Source organism: Crocuta crocuta, unplaced genomic scaffold (genome assembly GCF_008692635.1).
Source record: "Crocuta crocuta isolate KB4526 unplaced genomic scaffold, BGI_CrCroc_1.0 scaffold231, whole genome shotgun sequence".
Lineage (NCBI taxonomy): Eukaryota > Metazoa > Chordata > Mammalia > Carnivora > Hyaenidae > Crocuta > Crocuta crocuta.
Genome location: NW_027528357.1, coordinates 7,641,220 through 7,657,314, shown reverse-complemented (window position 1 = coordinate 7,657,314; position 16,095 = coordinate 7,641,220). Strand labels below are relative to the sequence as shown.

At 36.2% G+C, this 16,095-nt stretch overlaps 1 protein-coding gene across 1 annotated transcript in view; it reads left to right on the top strand.

Annotated features, from left to right (window-relative positions):
* Positions 1–16,095, top strand: part of DSG4 (desmoglein 4) — a 40,071-nt gene that overhangs the window by 10,180 nt on the left and 13,796 nt on the right. Inside the window, exons 3-10 of the mRNA XM_077753855.1 lie at positions 432–467; positions 2,101–2,232; positions 3,896–4,051; positions 4,368–4,512; positions 6,886–7,052; positions 7,318–7,452; positions 8,481–8,666; positions 14,969–15,240. Of these exons, the coding sequence (XP_077609981.1) occupies positions 432–467; positions 2,101–2,232; positions 3,896–4,051; positions 4,368–4,512; positions 6,886–7,052; positions 7,318–7,452; positions 8,481–8,666; positions 14,969–15,240 (1,229 nt within the window). The remainder of the gene's footprint in view (positions 1–431; positions 468–2,100; positions 2,233–3,895; positions 4,052–4,367; positions 4,513–6,885; positions 7,053–7,317; positions 7,453–8,480; positions 8,667–14,968; positions 15,241–16,095) is intronic.

The window sequence follows — 16,095 nt, the reverse complement described above, 5'->3', positions numbered from 1 at the left end:
GGAACATCCTGAAGTGTCTTGGTTTCATGTTTACTCTGACTGAAGTTTTCCTTTTCGTCAATTCCTCTTATCAAAGCAGCTTCATCCTTCAGAGCCCTTTCAATCCCCAATCTCCTATGAGTCCTTACCAAAATTCACCTTGGTAACATGAGTTGTCTGCTATACCCTTCCACTGAGCCCATGGGCTCTGTTGAAGCATGTATCTTAACCCACCTTGCTGTCATTACATGTTTTGCTTCCCTAAAAGTTTAAAAGCCTTTGGAGGGTGAAAAGCCTGTATTGTTCATTATGTATTACCCATGTTTATTCTACATTATTAACAAAATGGACATTTAAGAAATGAATTAACAAGAGAACATTGTCAATGGTTTTATGACACTGTTTCCTTTAAATTATGCAAATTTTTACTAATGTTGTACCTTCTGTAACAGGTGGTGCTAGAAGTAAACAGTGAATTTATTGTTGAGGTAAGGTATAATAAAACTATTTTCTCAATTTAAATTGAAAGAAAAATGGAATTTTGTAATGCATCATATCTCAAAAATCAGAATATTTGAAATCATAATCACCTAGATAAAAGGTAAGAGAAAGAACCTCTAAAATAGGACATTAAAATAGCAACGGTAAACCCACACTTCTAAATATCCATGTGTTCAGGCATGGCTTCTAACAACTCGATGTCATAGTAACTCCTACTTTTCAACTATATTAGTAGCTTATTCATACGTTTCCCAACTTAAAGCAAAGCAAGAGAAGCACAGTAATACATTAGAATGAGAAGAATTTTAGACGGTTACACCATTAAAAAAGACAACCAATGGTCAATCAACAAGGGAAAGATATAAAAATAAATGAATGAATAAATAAACAAGTAAATAATATATATGTAATCACATATTTATTTTATATAAATAAATAAATGAATAAATTATATATATAATTGTATATATACATACATACATGTGTATGTATATATATATATATATGTAATCACAACTCAATAGAACAATGGAGAATCTGGTGCCATTTAAAGTGGGACTCAGGAAATAAAGTCCTCCATCTCTGGTAAGGCTTTATTTTATTACAGTAGTTAAATTTTCATCATGATTGATCTCAAATCATTGAAGAAAATAAAATTACTTTTCTAATCTCTGTTGAGGAGATAGGAAGTATGTGGAATATTTCAGGAAGTTGTATCAAAATGGGGAGAAAGGGTACACACTTCGGTTCTTGAAAGGATAAGCTCCATTCACAGGGAACATTTCCTTCCCCCAAAGTGGTAATTAAATGAAGCCTTAGCTTAAACAAACATTATAATCATTTGTGCCTCAATAAGCATGTTAGGAATCACTTAAAAATGTATTTATATATGTGTATATATGCATACATTTATGCATGTATACAAATATGTTTATACATGTAGTAACCTTTTTAAACTCTTAAATAGTTTAAAATTCTTAGACCTCCTCCAACAATAGCAACACAAAACCACAAAGAGAAAAACATAGCAATCAGGGATAAATATGGACAACATTGAGAAGCCATATGGTTGTCCATGGGATTATTGCAAGTACTATCAATTCAGGTAAAATGCTGTACTAACACTACAATAACATATTTGGATGCTTAGCCAGAGTGATGTCCTTACCAACAGAAAAGAAAAATCCCTTCTCTCTTTTAGGTGACCATACTCACTAGCAGAATTTTGCTTTTGCATAGGATGTGCTCAGTGGAACATCACCAATCTTTTAAACTCTGGAGACCAGAAAGCTTGGTCAGAGCCCAAAGAGGGGTGAGGACAGATTGAAAAAAAAGAAAAACCACAACATATCCAATATGACACATTGTGAGCATGACACATAACTAATGAAATTTGTTTCACTAGAATCATACAGTTAGAAGTGAGATGATTCCAAAAGAAATAGGTAGACAGGTGACCAGGCTACGCCTACCTGGAGGTGTGAATTAGTGAACACTTTCTTTGTTCCTCAGATTCAATACTATTGCTTCTTCTGGGTGCACTTTACAATGTTGAATAAATGTCCTTATCAAGTAAAACTGTCATAACACTGTACAAAATGTGAACTATTTTTGCATAAGGTGAAAGAATTAGACATTGAAAATGGCTCTACAAAATGGCAGACAGTCAGAAGACAAAAGCGGGAGTGGATCAAGTTTGCTGCTGCCTGTCGAGAAGGAGAGGATAACTCCAAGAGGAATCCGATTGCCAGAGTAAGTGATGAAATAAACACGAGTATGCGGTGCTCATAACACATGCTTTTGCAGGGCAGGAAAGCCCCTAGACCTTTTGGGGATTTGCAGCCTCCACTACCCCACAGCAAATTAAGAAGAAGGGTGACAGGTAGTCATCTGCTCATGTTGCCGAGGCATTTTTTTCAGTATCACCCTGTGGGAACTGACACAGAACAGAGAGTCTTCGAGTGATCCTAGAAGAGAGACCTGGATCTCCAGCACAACTGGGCTTTATCTGTTCATTTGTGTTCTGCTTATCTGTCATACGTACATGTTATAGGAAATTTATGCATGTAGTAATAATCTTCTGACCATCCCCCCCCACATCAAAGGTTTATAATATTGATTAATTCTCTCCAAGGAAGGAAAGAAACGAAGTGTCAAAAGTTCCCACTTGATACCTATATCCAGAAATTAGGAGAGTCTTAAAAAATATTCCAAATAGTGGTAATTAATAAGGAAGGAGGGTGAAAGGAAGAAAATGTACTAAATTGATCCATGAAGGATGTCAAACATTAACAGTTTCACTAACTCTTATGAAGGGGCATCTTGGCCATGCCCCACTAGTGAAATCAACAGCAGAGCAATCAACCAGAATTCCCTCCTTACACCTTTACATTTATACAATGTTTACAAGTTTATATAAAGCTTTACATATATATATATATATAGTAAGCGTCTGCAGTGAGTGATATTATAAATACAACCTCTGCTCAAGAAGACATTATCCCCTGTCAGAGGCGTGTTCTGATTTTTGGAAATTTTTGGAAAACTTTAAATTGTTATTATGTCCTTTCAACTCACAGTTATAGCCTTATGTTACCTCACTGTAGGGCATATTCTTTTCATTTTATTTGCATTTGGGGATTTCCTGAATTTTCATCCAGATAAAAAAGATTTCTGAATTAGAGTAGAGCTGCTCCAAGTTGTATTTACAGTTGTCTTTATTTAATTGAGTATTTGGGTAACAAATTGTAGTATTTTACAGGATGTTCTCATCTTTAGTATAGAGGTGAGATTCAAAATTTTAAACTAACTTTGTTTAAATTTATAAACAATAAATATAAAACTATTAAAATGAAACTCATATAGCAGAATATTTGCCATAAAATCTATTTGTCAGATGAGTGATGTGGTAGGTTTCAATTCATAAAATTATTCCCAATATCCCGAAACACTGTACTTCTCTTCTGGTTTTCTTATCTATAATTTTGATTAAATCTCAAAAGTTTAGTTAGGGTACATATCAGTGTGACATAATCTTTCAACAAATACTAAAGATGGTGATTTCTTCTGTCAAACTCTTCATATGCAAAGAAAATCAGAGAATTGAACAATGTGCTATTAATAATAGCAAATCTCCCATCAAGCATGTTTACACCTTATGCCAGGCATTGGGGTGTGGTGAATATATGTTACCTCATACAATCCTCTACAACAAACTTAGGATGTAAGTGGTATTATCCCATTATAAGCTGGTGTTTGGCAAAATTAAGTGACTTTTCCACAGGCCTAAATGATGGTGCCTTGTTTCAATCCAAAGGCCACCTGGCTACAAAGCTATTTCCTTCTCATTCTATTACACTCGGCAGTTCATTATCTGCTTTAAACAAGATCACAATCCTAACCATTTTCCTCATAGATTCGATCAGACTGTGAAGCAAACCAGAAGATTACATACCGCATCTCTGGGGTAGGAATTGATCGACCACCTTATGGAGTGTTCACCATTAATCCTCGGACTGGAGAAATTAACATAACTTCAGTGGTGGACAGAGAGATAACCCCACTTTTCTTGGTAAGTCACAGCACTGTGTTTTAATTAATACATATTATTTTTCTTCCCTATTTAAAACACAGTAAAGTTGAAACCAAAAAATAAAGGGATCCAAGAGATGAAAAAAATATGAAATGTAAATTTATAGTTCAAGAGTATCTGGGGTGTTGCATAGGTATGCCATCAAATGTCTTGATAATGTTTAAATTAATAAACTGTAATATGTCTGAATTCACTAAGCAAACTGTTTCTTTGCATATTTCCTGAAATATTTTTGATCATGTTACTTAATTTCCTTTGATGGAAAGAGACAGTTTTTCCCCCCAACTCTCCACAGATCTATTGCCGGGCTCTGAATTCACGAGGTGAAGACTTAGAAAGACCTCTTGAGCTTAGAGTCAAAGTTATGGACATAAATGATAACCCTCCAGTTTTTACCCAAAATGTGTACACAGCCAGCATTGAAGAAAACAGTGATGCAAGTAAGTACATGACACTACTTCTCTGCATTATATCACATCGATTTCTCTTGTTCAGAAGCTGTAGGAGATTGACATACAGAGGTAATTTAAAGATCAGGAAAAGTCCAACTTGTATTTTGAATAAATCCCACAAGTCCTAACTTAAAACTGACCTAGAAAAAATCATATCAATAATGTTAAATATCCTCCTGTTTGCGGAGGATCCTTATACATGTGATTTAGCAGGAGCTTGGCACCTTCCTCAAAGATTGTTTCTGCTTCATGATTAACATACTCCAAATGAGTAAACTGAGGAAGAAACCATGATTGTCGAAAAGGATTCTGTGCTGACCTAGTCCTCAAACTGTGGGCTGGAGCACACCAGAGAGTGATGGACAGTACATCTCAAATGGTACCTATCGGGTCGGTCACAGAGGGTAATCTCTGGTTCTTCACAGTCTACATGGCAACCTACAGTACATTCTCTCTCTCTTTTTTTTCACTTTTTCCATCCTGTTTAATTCCATCGCCAGCTCCAATACTCTCTTCTCCTTCTCTCTATCCCTTCTCCTGAACGTCTTTCCTTTCTATGCTTTTCCTATGTTGGTATTTTCTTCTGTTCTACCCTCCCTTGCCTTCTAACTTTTTCTGTCCCCAGTCTCTAATATTCTTTTTCCTTTCATATCTATGTCTGCATGTGTACCTCTAAAGTAAATCTGAAACAGGGAATAGAAAAAAAGGAATTTCAGAAAAAAAAGGCAGATAGCAAACTAGAGGTACTAATAGAGAGTCAAAGAAAGAAGGATGGAGAAGTTTGGAGGAAAAGAGGAAAGAAGCAAGAAGTACTGAAGAAGAGAAAGAGGAGGTAAAAAGGCAGGATGCAAGAGGAAGTGCCTGGAGAACTCTTGTTCAGAGTCCCTAAAAAGAATGATGTTGAAAATAAGAAACACAGAATGTTTTATAACATAAGAGGGGAGGACACACAGAAGTAAAGTGAAGATTTTGCCTAAGAGGGTCTCCAAAGCCCATCATTATTTTGCCACTAACACACTTCAGTATAACTGGGTGAAGGGAGAAAAGGTGAAGCCCACTCCAAACCCACACCCAAGTCCATGTCTACATTCACATTCACTTGGTTGCTTATTACCAGTTTTATTAATGTTCCCTCAAGTGAGGAGAGTGAACCACAGGGCAAGGGCATATTTTTGTTAACCATGAACTCCATGAAACCTAGCTTTTTTATTCAAGGGGGTCCTGATTCTCCGTACTATGGTTTTTCACTTTGAAAACTGGCTGGGAAGCAGAAAAACATCAGGGACCAGCCAACTCTGGAAAATCTGTTCTGGGGGCTAATGCTGTTGGGGATTACCTAGGATGCTGCTTCTTTGTTCCTATGAATAATTAAGAACTTTTTCTATTCCTGAGGACAAATCTTCTTTTCAATACTTATATGTTTTTGACTATTCAGTAAAGTGCTATTATCATCCAAGGCAACCAATAATAATTCTCCATTTTATGGATGGATGAAAATAAAGAACATAGGTGCTCAATTAATAATCTTAACAATGAATTTAGTCTATAATCTTTTTATATTTTTAAGTTTATTTATTTATTTTGAGAGACAGAGAGTCAGCAAGGAGAGGGGCAGAGAGAAAGGGAGAGGAAAAATCCCAAAGAGGATCCACATTGTCAGCACAGAAATCGATGAGGGGCTCAAACTCATGAACCATAATATCATGACCTGAGCCAAAACCAAGAGTCAAACGCCTAATTGACTGAGCTACTCAAGCACCCCAAGCTATAATCTTTTTTATTTAAGCATTTTAAATTAATGTCACAAGACCATAACAAACACAAATTGATAAAATCAGTTTTTCAGATTTATGATAAAAGCTATGGAACTTCTTTTTCATACATTAATGACTACAGTGCTCCTAATTTATCATTTGATCACTTAAGGAATGTAATTACTTTATTTATTTTTGAGAAAAGAGAGAGACAGAATGTGAGCAGGGGAGGGGCAGAGAGAGAAAGGGAGACACAGAATCTGAAGTAGGCTCCAGGTTCTGAGCTCTCAGCACAAAGCCTGACACAAGGCTCAAACTCATGAACTGTGAGATCATGACCTAAACTGAAGTCAGATGCTTAACCAACTGAGTCACCCAGGTGCCCCAGAGTGTAAGCACTTTATAAACTAAAGGATTTTATAGAGCAAAACACCATTATTTTTGCAATCAGTTGTGTAGCTCAAAGTTATGATAATACATTCTTGTGGAAAACTATAAAACAGAAAATTCAGGGAAGATCAACCACTCTTTCTTCCTATGCCTGATGATTTGCTAAACTGATTCTAACACAGTCCCACGCATTCTCCACCTCCATCTTCATTTCTAGACTCACTGGTTGTAAAGTTAAGTGCCACGGATGCAGATGAAGACAATCATCTGAATTCTAAAATAGCCTATAAGATCATTTCTCAAGAGCCAGCGGGTGCACCAATGTTCATCCTGAGCAGGTACACTGGAGAAGTCCGCACGATGTCCAGTTTCCTTGACAGAGAGGTAAAGCCTTCTATGAATGAATAATAAGAGATAAAGAACACAATTTTCAAAAGATAAAGATGAAATGATCCATGTATGCCTTTCCTCCCATGTAAAAGAAGGAAGGGAAAATAATCCAACCATGACTAAGTGAAAATTATAAGAAGAAAAAATTATATTAAAATATTGCATAAAATTATAAAAAGAAATTGGAAGAACAATATTAGAATGGGTTGTATTTCATTCAAAACAAGGTTTAAGTCTTACAATTCTTTTTCATCTTAAGCAACACAGTATGTATAACCTCGTGGTAAGGGGCTCAGATCGAGACGGAGCTGCAGACGGACTGTCTTCTGAGTGCGACTGTAGAATCAAGGTTTTAGATGTCAACGACAACTTCCCCACCTTAGAGAAAACTTCCGTAAGTTGTTACTTTCCTAATCTTTTTCCCCTAAGAGTCACTAATTGATTTGCTTCCCTGCTAGTTTGTGAGCCTGGTTCTGTTATATGTGTGGATAGACTCAGCTTTGCTCTGTAAACCTTAGAACTTCTTAAGCATAATAATAACTCATATAGTCAATAATATTGTGCTAACTTTGTATGGTAACCAATGATAACTAGACTTATTCTGGTGATCATTTCACATTATATATAAACATCGAATTACTAGGTCATATAGGAAACTAAAATGATATTGTATCTCAATTGTATTTCATTAAAAAATATTAGTACACTTTAATAGTGCATGTTTGATTTTGAGTCACTATTCTGTGCAACTAGCATATATGAAAGCATCAGACCAACTCCTCCACACTCTGTACTTAAAGAAGTGTGGGATTTTGTTAATCTAACTCTGGGAATCATGTAACAATATTGATGTATCTTTACAGGCCTGATGTTTTGCTGAGTTAATTCTACAGGAGTCCCAAACATTTTCCACTTTCATCTTCACTGTAGGCACAAAGAAGCATAAAATTGAAAATAGCAAAGCCAAATCTGGCTCACAACCTATTTTGGTAAAAAAAAAATGTTTTATTGAACCACAACTTGACTCTTTCCTTTATGTGCTGTCTGTGGCTGCTTTGGTCCTACAGCAGCAGATCAGATGCCTAGTTGTAACTGAACTTTGTGGCCCACAAATCTAAGATATTGTCATCTGACCCCTCATAGGGAAAGGAGGGAATAACTTAAGGAAAATTAAAAATAATCAAGAAAAAAATGAAACAAAGTGCCAGTTTGACCTTGATTTCACACACAGCACAAGAAAATCAGTTTTATTATCTTACATTCTTATCCTTATATTTCTAACTGGAATGCGTGGTATTTAATACTGGTGTAAAAATTATTGACCTGTTTGTTGTTAGTATCTTAAGTGATAATTGTGTATTAGTAAATGTCTTTCCTCTTTTGAAACTTTATTGATTACAAAATTGATCCATGTCATTTCAGTACTCCGCAAGGATTGAAGAGAATTGTCTAAATTCAGAACTGATACGATTACAAGCAATTGATCTTGATGAAGAAGGCACCGATAATTGGCTGGCAAAATATGTAATTCTCTCTGGAAATGATGGGAATTGGTTCGATATTCAAACAGACCCACGAACCAACGAGGGCATTTTGAAAGTCGTCAAGGTACAGTTTGGAACCTGCAATACTTTCTTCATTTTCAAGTTTAGTTGTTTTGAGGTGGGGTGGAGAAGCAAGACAGAGGAGACAGAGAACCCCAAGCAGGCTTTGCACTGCCAGCATGAACTCCACAAGGGGTTGGATCCCACCAATCATGAGATCTCACCAAACCTGAGCCAAAATCAAGAGTCAGATGTTAACCAAACGAACCACAGAGGCGCCCCTGCAATATTTTCTTCTAAAGTTTTAAAATATTCTTACAGACAGAATCTTGCTACCAAAACCACTCCATAACCTTGAATACTACTTATGTGAACGAGTGCCCTAAGTTAGCTCACTGTGTCATTTTGAGCCTTTACACTCAGCAACAGTCTTTATTATCAAGAGAAATAAGGATGCTGTTTTATTCTCACAGTACCCAGTATCTAGTTGAGAAGACAAGGCATGTACTCCTGGATTAGATAATATGAGTTAAAAATGGAGAAGTGTGTGTACAGATGTTATAATGTTAAACATAATTAATGGCAAAAGGGTGAAACGTGAAATAATTTCTAAGAGATGAGGTCTTTCTGAATTGGATTTGTCTGAAAAGGTTTCATGCAGAGAACATGGTGTGAGCAAGACCTTACAACTGAGATTGCTAATGTGAGAGCTGAAATGAGCAAACACATTAAGGTGAGGAAATGGAAAGCATGCTCAGGACACCACCAGCAATTTAGGGGGTGGGGAGGGCTGTATCAGAGTGTTCATCCAGGGAAACAATGAGCTGCAAGAACGAAGATGATGAGTTAGAGTCGGGTCTGCTGAGAACCTTGAATACTGGAATACAGGGCTTAACGTTTTCCTATAAATCAACTTTTCTTTTTCTTTTTTTTTTTTTTTAAAAATAGTTTATTGTCAAATTAGTTTCCACATAACACTCAGTGCTCATCCCCAAAGTGCCCTCCTCCATGCCCATCCCCCCCTCCCCCCCACATCCATCAGTCCTCAGTTTTTGTCAGCATTCAAGAGTCTCTCATGGTTTGCCTCTCTCCCTTTCCCCCACCATTTCTGCCCTTCTTCTCCCCCTTGTTCCTCCGTCAAGTTCCTCCTAATCCTCCTATACGTGCAAACATATGATATTTGTCCTTCTCTGCCTGACTTATTTCGCTCAGCATAACACCCTCAAGGTCCATCCATGTTGCTACACATGGCCAGATTTCATTGTTTCTCATTGCCATGTAGTATTCCATGGTATAGATAAACCACATCTTCTTGATCCATTCATCTGTTGATGGACACTTAGGCTCTTTCCATGTTTTAGCTATTGTGGAGAGCCTATAAATCAACTTTTCTTAAACTACTTTTTACCTTATGGACAACAATAAAATCTAAAACTACATGAGAAACAACTAAAACTACAAACCAATAAGATTTAAATTAACATTAAGGTGATCATAGAAATTAATTTTTTCCTCAAACAAAAACAACATTAACAGAACTCATAGTTATGAAAATATACACTGATAGACACATGCACACATTTAATTTGGTATGCAGTGTGAATTGTAATTATTTCATTCTGTTACCACTTTTCTTTATTCCAATTACAGTTTATCAGGAAGCCACTTAGCCTTCCTCTAATGCAAACATATCATTTCTCTCTAGAGTCTGGTTTTTTTTGCAATTTTCAAGAGCAATCAAAGTATTACTACTTTGTCACAAAACACACCACTAGCCCTGAAATCATAGAGTGTATTCATTTATGAGGTGGTTACCAAAATTATGGAAAATATCTATGTATACTTTGTAAGACTGTCATTCAAATGAACCCACAAAATTTCAAAATTCCTTAAGAGAACACAAGGACTTGAAGAGTATACCAGAGCTTTCTTGTTTGAGAAACATTGCTTGAGGCCATAGATCAGCAGACGATAGCCCACAGGCTAAATATGACCTGACACCTTTTGTACATAAAATGTTATTAAAATACAGCCACACTCATTCATTCACTGCTTTCTATGGCTGTTTCCATACTCCAATGGCTGAGTTAAATGTTTAAGATGAAAACTGCATATGACCTCCAAAGCTTAATCTATTTACTATCTGCTCTTAACCAAAACACACACACACACACACACACACACACACACACACAACAACAACAAAAACAAAAAACAAGACTTTACTAATCCCTACTTATAGACCAAGAAACGCTTTGTTTTGTTTTGTTCTCTAAAAATAGCAGTCACATTATGAATTCAACTCTGGAAAGATTAAAATTAAGAAAATAACTATTATATTAATCAAGTCTTAAGGTGCTAAGAGCCTGATTTAAGGCAATAGCAGTAAAAATGGAAATGAGGGAACAAGACAAATACTCATTGCCAAATTAACATAGATAAGGAAGAGAGAGAGACAAAAGGTCGCCTACCATCTTATCAAATGCAGAATATTTAGTTAAGTTTGTTTTCAAGGATCAAATTTGTTCAACCATACATCTCAGTTAAAAATCAAGATCTAGACATGTCAGATAATTCTTACCCATCTTCTTACCACCTTAATCACTGACAGCTTCTTATCTAATAGCGTGTAACTGTTCTTTGCTTTTGGTCTACCTCTGAAACTACTGGAAGACATAGTAAGTGCTTTGCAGATAAACAGCTTGATCTAAATATCTTTACAGTTCTAACACTTGGCCCAATGTTCAGAAGATAATAGAAAGTCAAAAAAAAATTGAGGATGGTGAGGCTCTCACCCAGAGCTTGATTATATAATTCATACTTTATTAAAAAATATAAAAATGAAAAACAAAACATGTTCAGAATGCAGGCAATGCACTATTACTTATATAACGTGTCTTTTGTGAGAGCTAAAAGGTTTTGGGGTTTTTTTAATATACGTAGTTCATCACACACACACACACACACAACACACACACACACACACAAACTATGGGAAATTCAATTTCATGAAAAATTGGTCAAGATATTGTTAGATGTTATGCAGTGTCTATCTTTCTTTCCTGGATGGTAACTTCTCAAGTCCATTTAAGAAAACAGAAAGGCGCCTGGGTTGCTCAGTCTGTTAAGTGTCTGACTTCAGCTCAGGTCATGATCTCACAGTTCGTGAATTTAAGCCCCACGTAGGGCTCTGTCCTGACAACTCAGAGCCTGGAGCCTGCTTCGGATTCTGAGTCTCTCTCTCTCTGCCCCTCGGCGCTCCCACTCTGTCTCTCTCTCTCAAAAATAACTAAATGTTAAAAAAAATAATAATTTTTTTGAAAAAGCAGAAAAATATGTTTAAAAACATCAAAATAATATGGAAAGGTTCATTAAAATGAAATTTAAAACCTCAGTGTATATGTCAGGGCTTAGCCAGAACTATGTATTTAGAGAACATATGTGTCATTTCCCAGAATTTGGCATTTGGAACAAGGTCACTAATGTCCTCACCCTCTCCATTTTCACTCGAGCTGCTATTTAACCTCGTGGAAACTGGCCTCTTAGTCATGGGCTTTTAACTAAGCTTTCTATAACCCTTTCTTAGTCTATTATAAATGATTCAATTCAACTCAAATTGATTGAGAACTGCTATGTGCTAGAGATATGACGGTGAATGAGACATGGCCCTTATTCTCAAGGAAGTTGTAGTTTAACAAGAGAAAATCTTTAAGAAGGTAAAAAAAAAACCTCTCTGTTAATAATAACTTCCTTTCACTATTGATCGATACATGTGTATGGAAATACTAACAAACAATAGAGATGTGTGTGTCTGTGTGTGTGTATACACATTCACTTCAACATTGAGAAAACAACCAAAATGTTACCCAGTTGGAATTCTAACAAAGAAATATTGCTTCTCTGTTGTTATAATAATTTTAATTAATGTTTATTCAGCAGTCACTAAACACCAGCTAGTCAGTTGTACTGTGCATTTAAAGGTTTTATAATCATTACAACTCTGGGAGGAAAATACTTTGATTCCTTTTTTATAGAAAGTGAAACAAAATCAAAGAGGAAAACTAACTTGTCTTAAGTTCACCCAGGTGGCAAATGACAAAGACAAGATCCAACCAGAGCTCCCTGATTCCAAAGTCATACTTAAGTGCCCCCTCCGTGCCTCACCCTGTAATCTAGGGCCAATCAAACGAGCTTGAAGCAAGAACTAGTGCCTTGAGACATCTCCCTCTGTCACCTCTGTGCCCCTTCCCAACCGTGTGTGCCCTGTTGGTGTCATCCAGACACGTTTCCACCAGAAACTGTGAATTCCTGGAAAACAGAACATACACGCCCTGGCAGATATTTAACCATTCCCACGGTCCCCTGCCATAGAAAAACTGCCTATTTTGTACACACACTGCTAATCTCCTACCTTTCTCCATACTTAATTCTAAAATGAATCAAGATGCCCCCAGCCAGGGTCATGTTGACATAGACCAAAACCAAAACCAAACAAACAAAATTGCATGTGAGACTCTAAAAGCTTAGCTTCTATGTTAAAATTTAAAAGAGAAAAAAAACAAAAAACAAAAAACAAAAAAACTCTGCCAGAAGCCAAATCTATCTCTGGATGGGTCACCTTCATTCCGAGCCCTTCCTGAGCCTCCTGTAGACTCTCTAAGATCAGCTCCACCCTTTCTAATGCATACCTGCATATCCTTTGTGAGTATTCTTCGGTCAGGTCTTAAACCGCAGAAACTTGATTTGTTCCAGCCTCTCTATTCTAACTCCAAACAGACTCATAGTTGTTTTTATTGCTTTTTGCACAACCCTGACCTCTGTGTACAATCGCAAAATTTATGATAAAAGATCCCACTTGCAAAGAATATTAGAGAGGGTTTCCATCATTCCTCTGCTTTTTATCTTCCTTACTGGAGGGAAGATTAGCTCTCCAACCAATTTCCTGGAACCATATTCTATGAATGTCTATAACTGATACAACGCTATACACGTATTAATATTTTCCCCACCCTCTATTCAAAAGGGAGAGAACTATTCTGACAAAGAACACATATGTGTGTGTGCACTGAAAAGCTCCAAGAGATATTTCTCTACCTGAAAAGAGGATCTCAGATTTTTCATTTGTTTAAGGGCAGTGTGGAATTCTAGAAAATAAAAACTGAGTTGTAGAAGATAGGTCTCTTCTGGTTGAAAATCTATTTTTGAGTGCCCCATTCATAGTCAGCTCTGTGTGGCACTGCGTGGACCAGGGAGGGGACAGATGTACAGAAGACTCAAAATCCCAAACCTGAAGGGTTTGAGCTGAAATGTAGGTAAATCATATTGAGCTGGTCCCAAATAGGACCTAACTGAATTCCTGTGACTATTTCTATCTTATTAGCTCTTGTGAAGAAATTAACCAAAATTTACTGAGGATATATTTATAAGCAGCAGAGATTTAACCTCAGGGTCTTGCTGATGGCACTGCTGTGTTGACTACTGTTGTTGGCAAATGTGATATAAGGGATGCTTACATTAGCATCCAGAATACTTCTAAACAGACTTTGTCCAGGCCTCCCTTTTTCACAACTGCTTTCTCATTGTTGTATAAGAGGGAACTTTTCCAACTGAAAATCCATTTTTTAGTACACAATTCACAGTCAGCTTAGTGCTGAATTGTTGACGGTGACTTTTCATGTCACCACATCAATCATTCGGGATCCAAAGATTCCATTCACCTTTTACCCAAACAACCCATTTCAAAGGTGACTTTTCTCTGGGAAAGGAATTTGCTTATTTGAATGTGCTCTGTGAAGAAATCTTCTTGTTCACCAGACCCAACACATTTAAATTATAGTTTAGGGCTGCATATAATAATCATGAATTCTCCTTTACAAGTTATTTGCCTCATTTTTTAAATTACATATTCAATTATATCAATAAAGCTCCCTTATTCAAGACATTCTTAGATGTGAATTCTATAAAGAAAACCTGGGTCCTATTTATTCATTCACCAGTTGTGAAGGCTTTTTTATTTCATTTTAAGTCTGTTTTTTATTTTTCTCATATGGAAAGAAGTCATTTTTGACTTCAGGGTTTTTATATAAGAAGTTTGAGTCCAACCTAAGTCACAGGCCCAAATGACTTATATACCTGATTATGCCAATAGATAAAGGGAATAACATGTCTGAAATGTCTGAGGCAGTAAATAATAAAGTTTTATCAATTCAGAATCTGAATAACATAGCTCCTGGACTTCACTCTAGCGTGTTGCTTTCTTATCATTTCTGCTTATTTATTCTATCAAAAGAGAGTTCGTTTGCTTTTTCAGAGGTTTTTTGTTTGTTTGTTTGTTTTTGTTTTTTTTTTTATTTTCTATCATTTCAGATGCTGGATTATGAACAAATGCCTAATATTCATCTTAGTATTGGAGTTAAAAACCAAGCTGAATTTCACCACTCAGTTGCCTCTCAATTCCGAATGCACTCAACCCCTGTGAGAATTCAGGTTGTTAATGTGAGAGAAGGACCCACATTTCATCCAAATTCTATGACCTTCAGTATTCGAGAAGGAACAAAAGGAAATTCCTTATTGAATTATGTGCTTGGCACATACACAGCTATAGATATGGACACAGGAAATCCTGCAACAAATGTCAGGTACCACAAATACTGTGCTCATGTCAAAGTGATAAAATGGGGTTTTGTCCAGTGTTAGCTCATATAGAATGTTCTAGTATATGTGGGTTGAAATACATTTTGAGTTTTGCAATCTAGCCTCCAACAGGTTAGAAAGGTAATCATGTCCAGGGAACAACTATAAGGTCAAAGAGTTACCTAGGAGACTCTGACTCCATGAGTTTCTCTGATCTTTTTGTGGCCAGTGGTTACCACCCTGGCCCCAGGCTGAGTAAGCCATATTGTAAACTATAAGACCTCATAAAAGATGAGTCACTGCTTGTTTCCTTAAAACCTGTGTTTTCTAATGACTCTGGGGCTAATTTCAACCCCTGGCTTAAGAGGAAGAAAAAAGATAATAGAAGCTAAAACACAGGTGTTTCAGAAATTGATGAGTATAGAGAGTCAGAATTGGAGAAGTACAAAGGTAGGCATTAGAGGCACTAGGTTCACAGAGTATACATGAATTACATCTATACAAGATATTCTGGAAAATGACTAGTGAAATAAGTATATTTTCTATATCCTTTCCTTATCTCTCTGCTTTTCCTCCTTCTAATATTTTTGGAGTGAACAGTCTATTGACTTGTAAATTACTTTGATATTAGCACTTTGATTACTTAATAGGCTAACAAGTAGATAGACACAAAAACTATGAAGTCTATCAGTATGGGATAGAGAAAAAGGATGTGTCAAATAAGTGCCTTGGACACTTGAAATTGTACCTGGTACAGAGGCCAGATCTTCTTTCAATAAGGTCAAGCATTTTGAATCCATTATATTATTATATTATTTTATATTATATTACATTACACTATGTATTTAATATGAAAATCC